Genomic DNA, 18,836 nt, shown 5'->3' with positions numbered 1-18,836 from the left:
TAAATATAGTTTTTTAATGTCGAAAAATGTGACTTTTCACAAATATACAATTGGCTTCCTTGGGCCAGTGACCATATTTAGCGCAATTATAAAGTTAGTACCCAGTTGAAAACCAAATTACACCTCATTTAATGAAGGTATTTTTACAAAAGAGTCTAACATTGTAAGAGTGCAAGTTCTCATCAATTCAGGTGGTTTTTCCATTGATTGTAGTCTGGGTGTGTCTCCACTCTGTGGCAAGGTAGAATCACTGACTGCGACTTCTGGATTTCTTCGTTATTCTGCACAAGTGTGAACTCCCAAAGTTGGTGTCAGTTTCAGAGGGTTAATGACAGCGAATGCTGACACTTTCACTGTCATTACCAGAGCAATATTTCAGTCATTGCGTTCTCGAAACAAGTTGCATATTTGTTTTAGTGATACCGGTTTTTTGTTGCCCACCCCTAGTCACCTTGAAGCTATTAAAAGTATATCCCATACTGTGGGACTGGAGTCATCTGTAGATCATATCAGGTAGTGGGCACAGATTTCATGATCCAGCCAGTTTCATGGCTTTTTTGTCGTGCCAGTCCACAAATAGTCAGATCCACTTATTGGAATCTGAAGTCCAAATTTGTCAATGGTAATTTTTGGGTGTAGTCCACTCCTATTACTGCAAACCCCTTGAAAGGCTTTTATTTTCAAAATGTGTTCCAACAAAACAAATCATTTGTTCCTCCACATTCTTGAAGATCTACAACACAACCAGAGATTTCCAGGTGCTACTCTATGGGATTCTCATGGAGTGACCCATGACTTTGTATCTTTCCTAGATTTTCTTTATAATTCTCCAAAACTACTGGAAACAATCCCCTTTCCCAACATTTTAAGCAGAACTGTCAAATTTAGATTTTATGTTAAAGAGATTATTAGAAGTTTAGATACTGATGCAAAAAAGCTAGGGAAGTTTTGATGGGCTAAATGACAGCTGAAATGTAGAAAGTTCAGTGATAGTTTTGAATCCTGCATCAATAATAATTATTATTATTGCCACAAGTAGGCGTACATCAACACTGCAATGAGGTTACTGTGAAAATTCCCTAGTCGCCACATTACGGTGCCTGTTTGGGTATATTGAGGGAGAATTCAGAATGTCCAATTCACCTAACAAGCACGTCTTTCGGGACTTGTAGGAGGAAACCGCAGCACCCGGAGGAAACCCATGCAGTCACTGGGAGAATGTGCAGACTCCGCACAGACAGTGATCTAAGCCGGGAATCTAACCTGGGACACTGGCGCTGTGAACCAACTGTGCTGACAATTTCAGAGAAAAATATGAGCATCAGAGAAAAACCTCTTAACATTATTCAAATACATTTTATAGACAAGTGTCCAATGTTTAGGGATTTCTTCGGATAATTGGATATTGAAGCCAAATAATGATTTGGAGTTTTCTCCTTTTGGATCAAAAAAGTTATATTGGATGATCAGAAACTCAAATCCTACAGCATCACTGAACTGAAGCGCCTCACAGTAATGGGAAAGAAAATCAAGCAAAACGTGAATCGAGCTGTCATATTGTGCCTTTATGTTGCTACCTAGGACAAATTTACACCCCAATGACTTGTTTAAAATTCAATGGTTAACCTTCAGTCTTTTCTTCCTCAAACAGGTAACTGAATGGTATGCTGGGAGATGGCAGGTGCCTTTGCCACTAGTTCAAGTGCTCAAAAGTGCTATTTGCTGTTTTACCAAAGCAAGACCGCTTCTCGCTCCGGAATGTGAACATGTCCAATATGTCTTGAGCCGGCTGGCTTTGTAAGTAGCTGATTTTTAAATTTATTTTTAATACCTCTTACTTTAAAGGCAGCAGGGCCAATTTGTTGATTCTGAGTAAAGTATAGCAAGGCTTAGGGCATTGGTGAGACCACACCTGTGTACAGTTTTGCTTGAGGGATATAGCTGCAATGGAAGCAGCACAGAGAAGATTCACTAGGCTTATTCCTAGGATGATGGGATTGCCTAATGAAGAAAGGTTGAGTAGGTTGGGATTATACTCACTAGAGTTTGGAAGAATGGGAGGTAGTCTTATTAAAATATATAAGATTCTGAGGCTTGACGGTAAAAGCTGAGGGGATGCTCCCTTCATGGGAGCACAGTTTTAAAAAATTAGGGATCGCCTATTTCGACAGTGATGAGGTGGAATTTCTTCTCTAGGGACTATGAATCGTTGGAATTCTCTTCACCGTAGAACAGTCGAGGCTGGGTCATTGAATTTATTCAAGGCTAAGTTAGGTGGATTTTTGATTCACAAAGAAGTGGCCTCGGAGCCCTGATCTTTATGAATGTCAGAGCAGGCTCAAGGGGCCAAACTGGGGGATTCTTAACTGCTATCTACAAACACAACTATTTTGTTGTGTGGATTGAGTATAACGCCTCGTTGTCGGCAGACAATTTTGTGGATTGATTTCACAAGAGAGCAGTTCCTTGAGCCTGTGTTGGGGGTGTGTTCAGTGATCTGTTGGTCAGTTAAATTTGCACAGGTCTTGTTGGTATTAGCGTTTAACATACTCCCTAAATCAAATTTCTTTGGCATGCATCATGTCTGATGGTGGGGACCATTGTTTGCTTGGCTTCTCTCAGTGCTGCTCCTCACTGTGAATTTGGAGGTGAACAGGAGTTGTGACCTGGCTGCTTTATTTTTACTTTGTTCCTTTGTCTTTGGCGAAGCAACAATTCTTTGTAACAGTGACATATTAACTTGCTGTTTGAGAACCTGAATCTCCTTTGTGATTCTGTATTTTGTGTTGTCTCTGGGGAGACCAGTGGTAATATTGAACACAGCAATAAGTTCGAATTCAAAGTGGATATCATTCAATCTACCAAAACAACCTTGAAGTACATGTCAAAAGAATTGGCACGTTGACCTGCGACTGGATGTTCAATTTGCCAGAGTTTATATAGAAGTTCTGCATTAAGGGGCTAGTTATACATTGAACTTTCTACCAATGCACATGTATACCAATCCATTTGCCATGTAGTGCTCTGGCTATTTGGAGACAGGCCTGTCACAGGAATTCATAGGTTGAGGAGGCAGGTGGGGAAATGTATTAAATACAAAGTAAAAAGCTCTGTTCTCAACTATTACATGTTCAAAAATATTAAATTTGGAATTTTCCAACTAAGAAGAAGGAATTGCAGTAGAAATAAGATTTAAGATGACCATGGATTAATTGCATATCCAGGATATTTTTGGAAGTAGGTGCACTTTTTGCTTTATTATGAAGTATCCTAAGAAACTAAAACAAATATTAGTTACTCAGGTTAGGTAGTGGAAACCATTTCCTGAACAATTTTGTGACAAACGGGCCAGAAGTAGCATTTATTACATAAACTTCTGAACATATTTAGCCAAGTATTTCCAAGATTTCTCATGACTAATCTTGCACTGCTTTAGCAATCTACCTTGGCCAAAAATTGTCCACAAACTCTTTTTTCATGTATTCCTGGTACATGCCTTGGGTTTATTTTTGTGACAGCATTGTGTGTGTATATATATATTCTGAACTCTGGGTCTGCTTTTCAGAAATCTGAGTTGATTTTTAGAAATGTTGTCTTCTGAGACTAACCTGTTTTTCTTTTCTACCTTTGTTTCCCCCCTCACCCTCATCAAAACAAAAGTATTTAGTCAACGGTGGTGGTGGAAAATCCTTACCTTTTACCAGGCTGGTTTAATATTGACCTAATTGTTATGGAGTCTATGTACATCACTGTAGATTTAAATATACTTAATGCCTTCTCCTCCACCTATCGGTGTGTCTTCTTATGACTTTCATCAGATCTTTTATATTACCACAATGTTGATTCAGTTAGAAGTTTATTCCTGTCTTTTTATATCTGACTTTGACTGAATGTTTTTGCATGAAAATATAAGACAAGGCCAGCTGGCATGTTCCACAAATTCTCAATATTTTGTGCATCATCATTCAGCTACCCCCTACCCACCAGCAGCCATGCCATATTATATTATACCTACCTTTAAGCACAATATGATCTTGGGTACCAATAGAGCTCTCCTTGTAAGATCTACAACAAAGCATTACTCATCGTAATAGCCAGTCATTTTTTTTTTTGTAAGACTACAATTCTCTGGCAAGGAGTCACTAAACATGTGACACAGTTAATCAAGAACACATGATCTGATTGAATGGCGGAGCAGGCTCAGAGGGCTGGATAGCCTACTTCTCCTAATTCATATGTTCCTAAATTGAGGAGTAGAACATGTGACCCATTGAGCCTGCCCTGTCATTCAATACAATCATGGCTTCAGCTCCACTTTGGGGGGTATTGATGCTGGTTTATTTCCGCACAATGTTCCTGCAACGTCTGGATTATATATTTTAAATTGTGGAGGTATGGGTCACTTATCATTTTACTGTTTCAGTATAAGTCCCATTGGTTCTTTAATAACAGGAGCTGGCGTAGGTCATTTAGCCGTTCAAGTTTTCCCCATCATTCAGCAAGATCGTGGTAGATCTAACTCAACTCTACCTTCTCATACTATTCCCAAATCCCTTAATTCTGAGTACTAAAATTCTGTTGGCCTCTGATTTGAATGTGCTCAATGCCCTGAGCATCCATTGTATCTATTCCCTAAAATTTAAGATTGGTGAAATTCAGTTCTATAGCTTGAAATAGAGGAATTTGAAGTTTTAACCAATTGGTGTCCAATCCAGTACTACAACCAAACTCTCCTCCTGGACTTGGAGCATATAATCTAAACTGGCATTCCAGTGCTGTTCTAAGAGAGTGATGCACTGTTGGAGGGATCAGTTTTTGCGTGAGACTTTTAAACCAAAGCACCGTTTATGAACTTGGGTGTGCAAATTGCTTAACAGATATTTCAGTCTACCAACACGAAAATAACCAAAGTAGACAGAAACTGATCATGCATCTCATTGGCATTTGTAAGATATTGGTCTGGATTCTATGGTGGTTACAATAATGAGGCTATCCGATCTCAAAGTCACCAATAGAAACTTCTAATAGAAACCTGTATATGTGCAGTCGCATGTGAAAGTACGGAGATTTGTTAATCTTTATTAATGTCACAGGTAGGCTTACATTAACACTGCAATGAAGTTACTGTGAAAATCCCTTAGTCGCCACATTCCGGCACCTGTTCGGGTACACTGAGAATTCAGAATGTCCAAATCACCTAACAGCACATCTTTCGGGGCTTCCAGCAGGGATATCCTGCTCCTCAGCCGGGTGCACTGCTGAAATCCTTGCTGATAGACTCAGCATTGAATTAAATGCGAAGGCATGAATTTGCTATGCTTGCCCATTGTTAAACACTAAACAGTTGAGAAAGAGTTGGTGTATTCAGCAGTAAGTAATTGTATTGTGTTGTGATAACTATTGTCATAATAACGACCTCTGAAATTTAATTTAAAAGTGTGGAGTTTCACGCTCCTGGAATAAAATTAAAATTGAGGAATTTAGAATAACTTCCTTTTATTTTCTTTAATCCTATCTGTATTTCCCAATCTTTAGTATTTTGTTATTTATCTTTCCTACTTTATAATTCCTGGGTCATGGAATTGTTATGGAGAGGTGTTTTCAGAACCCCAAAATGTATCATGGAGTCCAACCAACCCCCCCCCTTAATGGATTGTTGCTTTTAAAGCACATGGCTTGTTCCCTAGGTGTGGTATTACAATTATGGACACATGGTTTTTAAAACAAAATAATGTTTATTCCATGAACTCAACTTAACTTTTTAAAATAAACATTGGATCTCTTAACACCCTTACTTCAAAGATAACCCCGAAAATAATACAACACTACCCAATCCTGCAAACTGTTCTTTTAAACCTTCAAAAATATGAGCACAACAGGTTACATTCAATATATTTATAGTCTTTGGATTTGCAGAAATCACCAGACCAGCTCTTTTCCTTCATGCAGCTCTCGGCAAACCAGCCCGGCACTTTCCAGCTGCTCTCTCAAACTGAAACTAAAAACTTCAAAATGGCTGAGCTAAAAACCCAGCTCCACCCACACTCTGACATCACTGCATTTCTTAAAGGTACATTGCTTAAACATTCATTTCTTAAAGACACTCACATGACAATATATTCAAGGCTGAGCAGCTCATTCTCCCACCCAGCGTTGTCATCTGCAAATTTGGCGATGTTACATTTTGCTCCTTTATCTAAATCATAAATATATACTGTGAATTGCTGGGGTTCTAGCACTGATCCCTGTGGTACGCCACTAGTCACTCACTGCCTGCCACTTGGAAAAAGACCCGTTTTTCCTACTCTGTTTCCTATCTGCCAACCAGTTTTCTATCCATCTCAATACACTACCCCTAATCCCATGTGCTTTAATTGTACACGCTAATCTCTTCTGTGAGACTTTGTTAAAAGCCTTCTGAAAGTCTAAATAAACCACATCCACTGGCTCCCCCTAGTTGCATGATTTCTCTTTCATCAATCCATGCTGACTTTGTCCAATTCTGCCACTGTTTTACAAGTGATCTGCTATAAAATCCTTGTTAATAGATTCTAGAATTTTCTCCATTATCAACGTCAGGCTTACTGGTCTATAATTTCCCTATTTTCTTTCTATTGCTTTTATTGAAGAATGGGGTTACATGAGCTGCCCTCTGATCTGGTAGGAATTGTTCCAGAGTCTATGGAATCTTGGAAGATGACCACCAAACATCCAGTATTTCTAGAACCACTTGTTCTCAACTCCTCTGGGATGTAGATTATCAGGCTCTGGGAATGTATTGGCCTTCAATCCCATCCATTTCCCCAATACCATTTTGCTCCTCATGATCTCCCTCAGTATTCCTTAGTCCCAGAATCCACTACGTCATTCTCCATCTTGATAAAAAATGCTATCATATTATGGGCACTCACCCCCAAGAGGTATCTCACATCCAGATCGGCAGTGATTCTTTCTCATTACACAATCTCGGGTGGCCTGATTCCTCAACGTATTGATCCAGAAAACCATCCCGTATACACTCCAGGAATTCCTCCTCTAATTGTAACTAATTTGATTTGCCCAATCTCTATGCAGATTAAAATCACCCATAATTACAGATGTTCCTCTATTGCACGCGTCTTTAATTTCCTATTCAATGCCATTCCCAACATCACTGCAGTTTGGGGTCTATTTGCACCTCCCACTAAGATGTTTTGCCCTTTGGTGTCTTTCAGCTCTACCCATTCAGATTCCACATTGTTGGAGCTAATATTTTTCCCCTCTATTGCATTTAATCTCCTCTTTAACCAGCAATGCGACTCTACCACCTTTTCCTTTTCATTTGTTGTTCCTAAATACTGAATACCCCTGAATGTTCAATGCTCTTATCTGGTCACTTTGCAGCCAAGATTGTGTAATCCTAACTATATCATACCTGTTTACATCTGTTTGAGCAATTAATTCATCCACATTACTGCGAATGCTCTGCGTGTTAAGGCACAAAGCCTTAAGGCTTGTCTTTTTAACATGTCCCATTCCCACTATTATTCACTGTGGCCCTCTTTGAATCTGGCCCTTGGTTTATCTGCCTATCATTTTTCTTATTTCCCTTTCTGCCATTTGTTTTCATCCTCAATTCCCCCTCCGGTGATTCTTTGCATAGGTTCCCATCCTCTTGCCATTTTAGTTTAAGCCCTCAGCCACTCAAGCAAATACTCCCCCTAGGACATCAGTCCTGGTCCTGCCCAGGTGTGACCCATGCAATTTTCACTGGTCCCATCTTCCCCAGAACCGGTCCCAATGCCCCAAGAATCTGAAACCCTCCCCCTTGCACCATAACTTCAGCTATGTATTCATCCAACATATCCTGCTACTCTTGACCAGCACGTGGCACGAGTGAGGTCCAACTTTCTTCCTAACTCCCTATATTCTTTTAGGATCTCATCCCTTTTTATTAAACCTATGCCGATGTGTACCACGACCACTGGCTGTTCACCCTCCCCCTCCAGAATGGCCTGTAACCCCTCCCAAGACATCCTTGACCCTAGCATCAGGGAGGAAATATGCCACCCTGGAGTCTCATTTGCAGCCACAGAAACCCATATTTACGCCCTTAGCAAATGCTTGCCTCACCTCGAGAATTCAGACCTTTTGTTCATGCTTGGGTCAAGACTGGAATAAAGTCCTGGCAGAACAGAGACTGAGCAGTGAAGAAAAGGTTGAAAAGTAAGTGTGGCTTGACTGCACAGTCAAAAACACTTTGCATCATTTTGCTGATGACTGGCAGCAGGTCAAAGGGGCAGCAACTGACCAGACTGAATTTGTCCTTTTTAATGGAAAAGGATGCATCTGAGCAATTTCCCAATTTGTCGGATAGATAATGGAGCTGACTCTGTACTAGAACAACTTGGCTACGGGTACAGCTAGTCCCGGAGCAGCCGGTAGTTACCAGGGGACACAACTATTGCTATATCCAGAGCACATAATTAATTTCAAGATGTCATGTGGGGTCAATTGAATTGGTTAAAGACTCTGGCTTCTGTAATGATGGGAAACTCAGGAGGGGACCAAGGTGGATCAACCACCTGGTAATTAGGACAGAAGATGGCTGCAAATGTTTCATCCTTGTCTTTTGTACTCATGCTGCATTCCACCATCACTGACAATGGGTCATTCATCAAGCCTCACCTCTTCCAGTCAGTTCTTTAATTGTCCATTGTCATTATTACTTTTGCTCTCCACTTTTTAAAAATAATGGAGCATTAAAATGAAACAAATCTAATGTTCTTACATGTATTTTGACAATGCTAATGAGGTTCTTTGGGATGTTTCGCTACATTAAAATGTACTAGGCAAATTGATGTTGTGGAGAAAGACTAAGGCCATATTTCTCAAATGATTGAGTGAAAAACGATTTTAGTATTTGATATCACCCACTTGAAAGATGATAACCATTGCCATTAGAACCTTGCGAACAATACATCTTCGTCATTAAAATATCCTTCAGTGAGAAGCGATTAAAAGGAGCATTATTTTTTAAAGTGGAGAGCAAAAGTAACTTTTAATTTGATAAGCTCGGGCAAATCTCAGAGTAGCTAACACCAGAACATAAATAGTAGGAATAGGCTATATGGCTCCAAGTCTGCTCTGCCATTCAATACGATCATGGCTGATCTGATCGTTGCCTAACCGCACTTTCCTGCATGTTTCCCATCAACCCTCGACCCCTCTTTTTAGTTCAAGAATCTGTGACTCTGACATTACAGCTCTCTGGGATAGTAAATTCCTCCATCTCAATTTTAAATGGGTGATTCCTTTAATACTGAAACTGCACAGAAACCCTCTCCTGCCCCCTCAAAACTTCTTCTGTTTCAGGTCACTGCTCATTTTTAAAAATTCTAATGAATAGCCTGCCTCAAATGACCCCTTAATCCTAGAAATCAACCTGCTGGGCCTTCTCTGAGCTTCTTTCAATGCAAGTCAGTAGACATTGGTCTGTTTTGGGATTTGGTGCACTGTGTTCAGGGTGCATGTTACGTCTGCATTGAACGGCATCTGTTGCAGCTGGAGAGGTCAACTCCTAAATAGTAGTCCCTTCCACAGCTGGCACAGTGACTGATGGTTTTTCCTTGCCCCTCTCTCACTTGCCATCTGGTCATTTACTGCTTTTCCCACACCCTAACTGCTTGTACCTCGGCACTCTTCAGCAGCAAGGACTTAGATCCGGATAAACGTGAGGTTTCATTTTCAGATTCCCTTGTATTACAGACGCCAATGAGCTGTTGGTCTCGTGCTGATGGCAAGCTTGCCATATAGAATACCTTGGGGCATGCAGAAGTCATGTGTTAGGTGCACACGATGCAGCTAATGGAGTTGCCACTGACTTTTTAAAATTTAGAGTACCCAATTCATTTTTTCCAATTAAGGGGCAATTTAGCGTGGCCAAACCACCTACCCTGCACATCTTTGGGCTGTGGGGGTGAAACCCACGCAAACATTAGGAGAATGTGCAAACTCCACATGGACAGTGACCCAGAGCCGGTATCGAACCTGGGACCTTGGCGCCATGAGGCAGCAATGCTAACCCACTGTGCCGCCATGCTGCCCCGGAATTGCCGCTGAACTTGAGAGCAAACGTACTGGGGATCCCTGCAGGCTTATGTACTTTCATTTTCAGCACTGTCTTACTAGGCGATGTCCAATATAAGTCTGAAGCAGCGGAGGTAAAAGCCGTTTAGCTGGTTTTTGTGGTTTGCGTAATTTGTCCATGCCTTGCTATTATAAACCAATGTTCTGAGAACACCAACCTGGTACACACAGAGCTTTGTATTTTGATTAGTTTGCTGTTGTTCCACATTTGCCTTCTCAACTTTGATATCATAGCTACAGCCCTGGTAATCCTGGTGCTGATTTCCATATCAAGGGACAGGTTACTGGTAATTGGTGATTTAATCCTTGTGAAGCTGTCAATGTCTTCCAATGGGAGCTGTTGGTGGAAGTTGGAGCCTCTACATTGTGGCTCATGACAATGGTCTTCCTGACACTTGTCGTCGGTCCAAACTCCTTGTCGGCCTGTGAGAATCGATCTGTAAGCTGCTGCAAGTGAAGTTCATTATGGGATGCCAGTGTGGCATCATCAGCAAACAGCAAGTCACAGACTAGGATTTCATTAGCTTGGTGTTAGTATGCAGTCTTGCTGAGTTGCACAGCTTGTTGATATCTGTAATGCAGGTGGACACCCTCATTTGAGTCACCAAAAGCGTACAATAGCAGCATGGAGACGAATATACCAAAGGACGCAACCCTGCTTTTCCCGCTGCTGATCTCATAGAATTTATAGCGCAGAAGGAGGCCATTCGGCCCATCGAGTCTGCACTGGCCCTTGGAAAGAGCACCCCACACCCCCACCCTATTCCCATAACCCAGTCACCCCATCCAACACTAAGGGCAATTTTGGACACTAAGGGCAATTTAGCATTTCCAATTCACCTAACCTGCACATCTTTGGACTGTGGGAGGAAACTGGAGCACCCGGAGGAAACCCACGCAGACACGGGGAAAACAAGCAGACTCTGCACAGACAGTGACCCAAGCCAGGAATTGAACCTGGGACCCTGGAGCTGTGAAGCAATTGTGCTAACTACTATGCTACCGTGCTGCCCAATCTGTAAAGCATCTGATGTTTTTGTTGCTCCATTTTAACTGGAACTGTATGTTCTTGTGGAAAGAGGAAATAACCCAGGAGAGCAGTTTATTTTCAACAGCAGTTTGAAAGTCCATCTCTACTGACGAGATGAAAGGCCTGTTGAGGCTAATGGAGGTGATGTAGAATGGTCTGTGCTGTCACGGCATTTCTCCCATAACTGTGAGTGTCAGCAAATCCGACCAACTGCCGACCTGTCAACTCTGAAGCCACACTGAGACTCAGGATAGTTGCATGACTCCATGGTCAGCAATCTGGTCAGAGCAATGCGAGCAAAGACCTTCCTCATAATATTTAACAAGGAGATGCCTCAGTATTGCTGCAGTGTCTGCAATCCCCTTTATATTTCTACATGGTGACTATGTTTGCATCATGTATATCTTGAGGCATAGATCGTTTTTCCATCCAGCAGAGACACGAGTTGCTGGAGATGCTGAAGCAATACCAGTTTTCAGCTTTTGATGATTTCATGTGAAATGCCATCATCTCCCAGGGCTTTACCACTGGCGAGGTGGTCTTGTTATGCTGTATTATGCTGGTCTCAATGTCCAGCTCTTCTATGCGTTTGCAATCTCAGTCAAGACAGGTAAGCTTATTAAAAAGAAACAATCCAAAACCCAATTATTTACTGAAAGGGTGAAGCCACAAGATTTGATGGTTAAAGTTTTACTATTTCGGACCCTATGGAGTTCAGGATGCAGGCCTTCTGGTCCAGAGGACTTTTCAACATTTAGTATCATTTAGCTTTCCCGGTATTTTTTCTGTAGTAATAGTAACTGTTTTGAGTTCCTTATTATTTTTTTATCTCCGAATTTACTTCTGTGTTGTGCTGCTGAGACCTACTTGTTCAAAATCTGTGCCATTTCCTTCTTTCCCATAATTAATTCCCCAGTGTTCTGAACAGGACAGGGTCCATTCAAACAACACTCATTTTTCCTCACCTCCGGTCCATGAATGGAAAAGTATTTGATTTGTTTCCTTTTATAATAAGTGGCGGTATATTTCCAAACCCCTTGGTCTTTGTATGATGCAACTCCTACTAAATGCCCCAGAGCAAGATTGAGGTAAAATGAACTCAAAAGATTAGTTTATTACACAAATTACAAACCATGAGATGGCACTGCCCCCCCTTCCCCATACATAGAGTACAGAGAAGGGGAGAGACCACAGAGAAAATAAATATTGGTTCACGTGAGGTCCAGAATCAAAGTCCCATGAGGAATTCTTTCACTGACGTTAGTGGGTCAAAAGTCAGTGTTGTAAGATTTGCTTCTCCAGTGGTGTTGGTGTCGTAAGATGAAATAGGCACACAGAGATGAATCCGTTTGTAGGCAATGGTACAGAACTTTCAGCAGAGGTAGGGTAAATGGTGTCAGGTGTCCAGCCATGCCGGAGCTCCCTTTGTGTGACCTCCTCGTCGGGTGTTAAAACAGCAGGACCACCTAGCAGGTCAGGAAAACTTGTTCAACAAGCCAGAGTCTTGGGCCATGTGACCATACCTCGCCGCAATGTCTTCACAAAAGAATGTTTATCCAGTGTTTGAAAACTGGTTATGTTCCAGACTGGTAATGTCTCAGCTATTTGTTGAAGGTTTGGTTTTGAGAAGTCATTATCTTTGTAGACTCCCTGATTCCGCTGGGGGCCTGGCTTATCAAATACAAATGGCCTTTGTGCAGTTCCCTTTGAAGTCGGGCTGTGCTGTCCCCATGTGGTTTGTTAGTAGTGTTGGAGTCATACCTTTTGATTTCCCTTGGCTTCTATTTCTTTTGTTTTATTATTTTTGGTCTGTGGACTCGTAAGCGGAATGTGCCTTTAAGCAGTGGACTTAAGCTAAGGCAGTCAGGACAGTGTGTACCAGAATTTGTGTTTTTTGGAGAGGAGGAGACCGTCTTGTCGACAGCAAGGAAATCTTGAGGACTAGCTTTGGAGGCAGTCGGTTCGATTGGCTGGCAGCCTCTGGATTGGCCAAGGGTAGTGTTGTGGCTGACAACCGTCATTGATTGGTTCCTGCAGGGTGCTTCTGAGAGCGCTGGGCAGGGCAGAAGTGATTAAACCTTCAACGAAGAAGGCTCTTTCTTTCTCACTCTCGCACTCTCTCTCTCTCTCCCCACCTCCCCCCTCTCTCTTTCTCCCCTCTCTTTCTCCCCTCTCTCTCCCCTCTCTCTCCCCTCTCTCTCCCCTCTCTCTCTCTCTCCCTCTCTCTCTCTCTCTCCCCCTCTCTCTCTCTCTCTCCCCTCTCTCCTCTCTCTCCTCTCTCTCTCCCCTCCTCTCTCTCTCTCTCTCTCCCCTCTCTCTCTCTACTTTTTTTGTATGTACTTATAGAAGCTTTGTGTGTCTGTTTTTATATTTTGTTTTCTCTCGTACTCTACTTTTTCCTGTTTATTACTTATTTTAGTCATCTTTTGCTGGCCTCGAGTCTGCTCTGCCATTCCATATGATGGCAGTTTTAATTTTAACCCCAACTTCACATTTCTGCCTACCCAGATAACCGTTCACCACTTTGCTAATCAATAATCTTATTTAATTATGTCTTGAAGATGTCCAAAGACTTTGGAATTCTCTTCATCAAAAGTTGGTTGAAGCAAAGCCTTTCAATCCCATAAGAGAGGAAACCTGTCCTCATCTGTCTTAAATGGGCAATGTTGCTTGTTCTGGGTGAGTGTGCTTAACACTCTATTTGGCTCTGTTTCGTTACTTAGCTTTGGAGTCGCCAGGTAGCGTTAAGATACTGCCGCAAGTTTCGAGGTCAAGTTCAAAGCAATAAAACCATACACCAATTAGTAAGTTCAAACAAATGAGTTTATTATAATACAATTATAAACTACTCATGCACACGCTAAGGTGACTAAACTATTCCTACCACTAAATAGACCAATACTTATCTGAATAAGGAACTGCCGGATCAGGGGGACAATGGCCTCATGCTCTGCACTGGGTCTGCAGACTTCAGGTTGGTACGGGTTAAAAGGGAGTGTCTATCTCTGGTAGCGATCGTTGTGAGACACTTACTTGCTGGCGTCTGCTGTCCGAACCTCTCCTCTCTCTCGGTCAAGGTCTTCTTCGGTAAAGGCTGGTCGAGAGGGCTGGTCAAGAGAGGAGGGCTGGTCAAGAAGAACGAACTGAGTTTGGGACCTGTCTCTTATAGGTCCCAGGGCTTGGTGCCCTTTTGGGCGGACCCTCTATCTGCTGGGGATCGATTGGGTCTTTTCCCAATTGATTTGTTTGAATCCCCCCAATACTGAGGCTGTCCCTCGACTACTGGGCGGGCCTTCAGGTGCTTTGTCTTCGAACCCCGCTGGTGCCGGGGTGTCTGGCTTCCCATACAATGTTGCAATCACTTCCCTATTTGTGTCCTTTGTCCCTGGGATCGTTCCATTACTATGCTAACTGTCCCGGAGATTGCTTCATTAGTATGCGGAATGTTCGTTTCGGTGCTGTCTGCTCTCTTAGCAGACAGAATACACAGTGGCTTGTTGCAGCCTGCTTGTGCTGCAAACTTTGTCCATTTTACCCTGCAAGCTTTGTGTTCCTCCATTTTGTATTGAGGGAATGGCCAACTTCGGTGGCTACAGCAACCCCTTCTTTTTAAACACACAAGAGGAAACATCCTTTCCACATCCACCCTGTCACATCTCCTCAGGGTCATATGTTTCAATCCAGTCACAAGATAACCTGCCCATTCCTGGTTTTAATCTAGTAAACCTTCTCTAAACTGCTTTCAATGCATTTACATCTTTCCTTAAATAAGACGACCAATACTGTACCTAGTATTCCATATGTGGTCTCACCAATGTCCCATAACTGAAGCATCTATCATAGAATTTACAGTGCAGAAGGCAGCCATTCGGCCCATGAGTGCACCCTATTTAAACCCACATCTCCATACTATCCCAGTAACCCCACCTAACCTTTTTTTTACACTATGGGGTAATTTTAGCATGGCCAATCGATCTAACCTGCACATCTTTGGACTGTGGGAAGAAACCAGAGGACCCGGAGGAAATCCACGCAGACACGGGGAGAAAGTGCAAACTCCACAGACAGTCATCCGAGGCTGGAATTGAACCTGGGACCCTGGAGCTGTGAGGCAGCAGTGCTAACCACTATGCCATCGTGCCGCCCCCGAGTATGCATAACTTGCATACTCTTATACTCCCCTCGCAATAAACAATAATTCTATTAGCTTTGCTAATTACTTCCTGTACCTGCATACAAACCTTTTTTGCAATTAATGCACCAGGAGACCCAGATCCCTCTAACAAGTTCTGCGGTGTCTTACCATTTGGGTAACATGCTTTTTTATTGACCCTGCCAAAATGAACAACTACACATTTTCCACATTATACTCCATTTACCAGATCTTTGCCCACAAACCTAACCTAACTGTATCCTTTTGCAGCTGCCTCCAGTCCTTTTCATACCTTGACTGTGACAAACAAATCAAATCAACATCGACTAGACATTACTTAGTTGGCAACTAATACTCTCAAACAACAGAAAAGATGACGCTTATTAATGTCTTAATGAAATAGATAATCTCGTACTTTACAGCATTCTCTCCACAAGAGTTTGTTTCAGCAGGAAACAGGCCAGGCTTTCTCTGAAGCATTTGATTATCTTTCCCGCTTTACAGCTACTACCTGACCTGAGCATTTCCAGCAATTTCTTTATCTTTATTTTTAATTTGGAGCATTTCTTTATGTTAGCTGCTAGCAAGCAATTTTACATTTATGATTTTTGAAGCATTTGATTAAATGCAAAGAAGTAGATGGATTAATGTTTTTCTTCTTCCCAAAACAACTGGAATATTTGTACTGATAATCCTACTTTCAACTTCTCTCCTTTCTCTCTAGGAGCTGCTTTGAAGTATTGCTATATTGTAGGGAAGAAGACTCGTCTAAAGAGTTTTGGGAAGAATTTTTAATAACTATTCAGGTAATATTTGCACAAAATATACACGTTATAGTTTATGCTTGCTGTGTCACAGAATGCTTGCTTTGTCTTGTGTAACTTGTGGCATCGCTTTTATATTAAAGCAATGTAATTATCCTGGTTCCTAATTTCCATTCATATTGTGCATTCTTTCTCCACAGGAATGTCACAATGTTTTACAAAATGACTTAAATGCAGAATTTGATGTCCTAATCAGGATGAGTAGAAATGGAGGTCCATGGCAAAGTCCAGTACTGATGTCCATCCTTAACCAAGAGTTAGTAACTCAGGAATTAGGTACTGTTATTGCTATCCTGATTTTGGTTGTTTAAGTAATGGCACTCTTTCCTCCCCATTCCCCCCCCCCCCATGTCTGTTGTTGCTGTCATTTATAGATCTGTGCACTGCTAATGTTGAAGCAGATGTTCCTCTCATGTACTCAGTGCTAGTTTTGCGGTTGAACTTTTTTTTGCAAAAATGTTAATTATAATCTTGAGCAATTTATGTACAAAACATTTAATAACACACAGCCTTCCCCTTCAGCAGCCTAACTTAGTTACTAAGCACCCCCCCCTCCCTAACAGCCAACAGTGATCAGTTCTTTAAAGTACATTGTAAACAGTCGCAACCATCTATGGTAAAATCATCCACTGACCCTCTTACGGAAAACTTAGGTGCAAAACTCCAAGTCACTCAGCCACAATGAGATGCTTGTTGGTATAGTCGACTTCCAGCCCAAGGGGATCCTCCTTTGTGCCACCAATGAGGTAAAGGCCAGGACGCCTGCCCTGCCTGGAGCTCCGGCACAACCGAAACTCCAAAAAAGCGCCACTAATGGGCAAGGTTCCAACTCAAATGTTCAGGATTGCCGACGTAGTCTCCAAAAAGGACACCCAGAAGCCCACTAGCTATGATCATGTGTCCATGGTGCATTGGACCACCCGAACACTTCTATCACCACCCTTTCAAAAAAGTGTTGTTCTAGCCTTCGTGAGGTGAACCCGGAACATTACCTTTAGCTGGATGAGACTCAGCCTCGAACAGAGTGAGGTCGAGTTGATCCTCTTCAGTACCTCACTCCAAGCGTCCTCCTCCCAAGATCGACCCCAGTTCCTCAGCCCACTTGACTTCATACCCTCAATTGAGCATGTCTCCTCCCCCACTATCCGCTGGTATATAGCCATGTTGGCTACCTCCGAGCCCAAGCAGGATAAGATCCTCTCGAGAATTGTACAAGGCTGCTTCACCGGATAGGAGAAAAATACATTTTGGCCCAGCTACATACCTGGAGATACCTGAACCCATTTCGTCTGTAACCCCATATTTTTCCTTCAGTTCACCCAGGCTAGCAAACTGACGCTCTTTATCAAAAAACAAGTCTCTCCTTCTCAACCCTTTTCCTTCCATTCTCTAAACCTCACATCTGCTCTAGCAGGCTCGAATAGCTGGTTCCTACAGATGGGGATTGCCTTGAGGCAGCACTCAAATTAAAATGTTGACGGAGTTGCCCCCAAATTTTTAACGTGTGCACTATCACTGGGTTAGTCGTGTATTTCTTGGGCACCACCGGTAACTGAACCGTTTTCTCTCTCTCTCTCTCTCCTTGGGCTTTTACTCTCCCAAATAAACCAAGTCACCAGCCAGTCAATCGGAAGGCACTGGAATAAAATAAAAATCTTGGCAATATATTAATCTTAAACGATTCCATTTGGCCCGCCAGAGATAATGTGAGATTGTTCCATCTGTGGAAGTCCACTGTGACCTTTTCCACTAGACTTGTATAATTCAACATCCGGAGTTTCCCCCAATCCCTTGCTGTCTGTGGCAAAGCACCTTGCTCCAATGAATCCTTGAACATCCCCAATAGAGGGACCAACAGGTCTACAAATGATTCCAGTGAGAACCCATCGGGTCCTGGTGCCATCCCCAACTGCATCAATTTCAACGCCTTCTTTCACTCTTCCAGCTACAGTGGAACTTCTAGGTACTCCCATTGTTCCTCCTCCACTTGGGAATCTCGAACTCCCCAGAAATCCGACTATATCTTTCTCATCCCGTTTGGCCTGTAAATTTTCATAGAAGGTCTTAAATACCTCATTCACCATCTTCTGGTCCGAGACCAGCCCCCTATCCCAAGCCCTAATCTGCGCAATCGCAATCTCCCTCTCTGCCTCCTGTTTCCTCAATTGGCATGCCAGGAGCCTACTCGCTTTCTCCCTGTATTTGTAATTAGCCCCTTTAGCTTGCCTCAGCTGTTGTACTGTCCTACTTGTGGAGATCAGATTGAACTGCGTTCTCAGTTTTTTTTTCTCTGTCTGCTAATCGTTCTGGGGATGGGCTGTCTGCATACTTTTTAAAAATAAATTTAGAGTACCCAATTATTTTTTCCAATTAAGGGGCAATTTAGCGTGGCCAATCTACCTATCCTGCACATCTTTTGGGTTGTGGGGGTGAAACTCTCAGACACGGGGAGAATGTGCAAACTCCTCACGGACAGTGACCCAGAGCCGGGATTCGAACCCGGGTCCTCAGCGCCGTAGGCAGCAATGCTAACCACTGTGCCACCGTGCTGCCCTAGGCTGTCTGCATACTTGAGAGCAATCTCTATAATAGGTTGTGGACTAGGGCGTAGAAACTCCAAAGTGTATTTTGAAGCTCACCTGACCTATAAATTTTATGTTGAATTTGGCTAGGATGAGCACAAGAGCCTTCACTTCAGGTG

General features: G+C 42.4%; 1 protein-coding gene across 1 annotated transcript in view; it reads left to right on the top strand.

The window, feature by feature from the left end:
• LOC119968842 (zinc finger protein 292-like) overlaps positions 1 to 18,836 on the top strand; it is a 56,623-nt gene that overhangs the window by 16,085 nt on the left and 21,702 nt on the right. The window contains 3 exon segments of the mRNA XM_038801711.1: positions 1,652 to 1,797; positions 16,036 to 16,117; positions 16,276 to 16,411. Of these exon segments, the coding sequence (XP_038657639.1) occupies positions 1,652 to 1,797; positions 16,036 to 16,117; positions 16,276 to 16,411 (364 nt within the window).

The sequence above is a fragment of the Scyliorhinus canicula genome, chromosome 7 (assembly GCF_902713615.1).
Source record: "Scyliorhinus canicula chromosome 7, sScyCan1.1, whole genome shotgun sequence".
In the NCBI taxonomy this organism is placed as follows: Eukaryota; Metazoa; Chordata; class Chondrichthyes; order Carcharhiniformes; family Scyliorhinidae; genus Scyliorhinus; species Scyliorhinus canicula.
The sequence above is the reverse complement of the archived record's forward strand: the minus strand, read 5'-3'. Positions and strand labels throughout refer to the sequence as shown.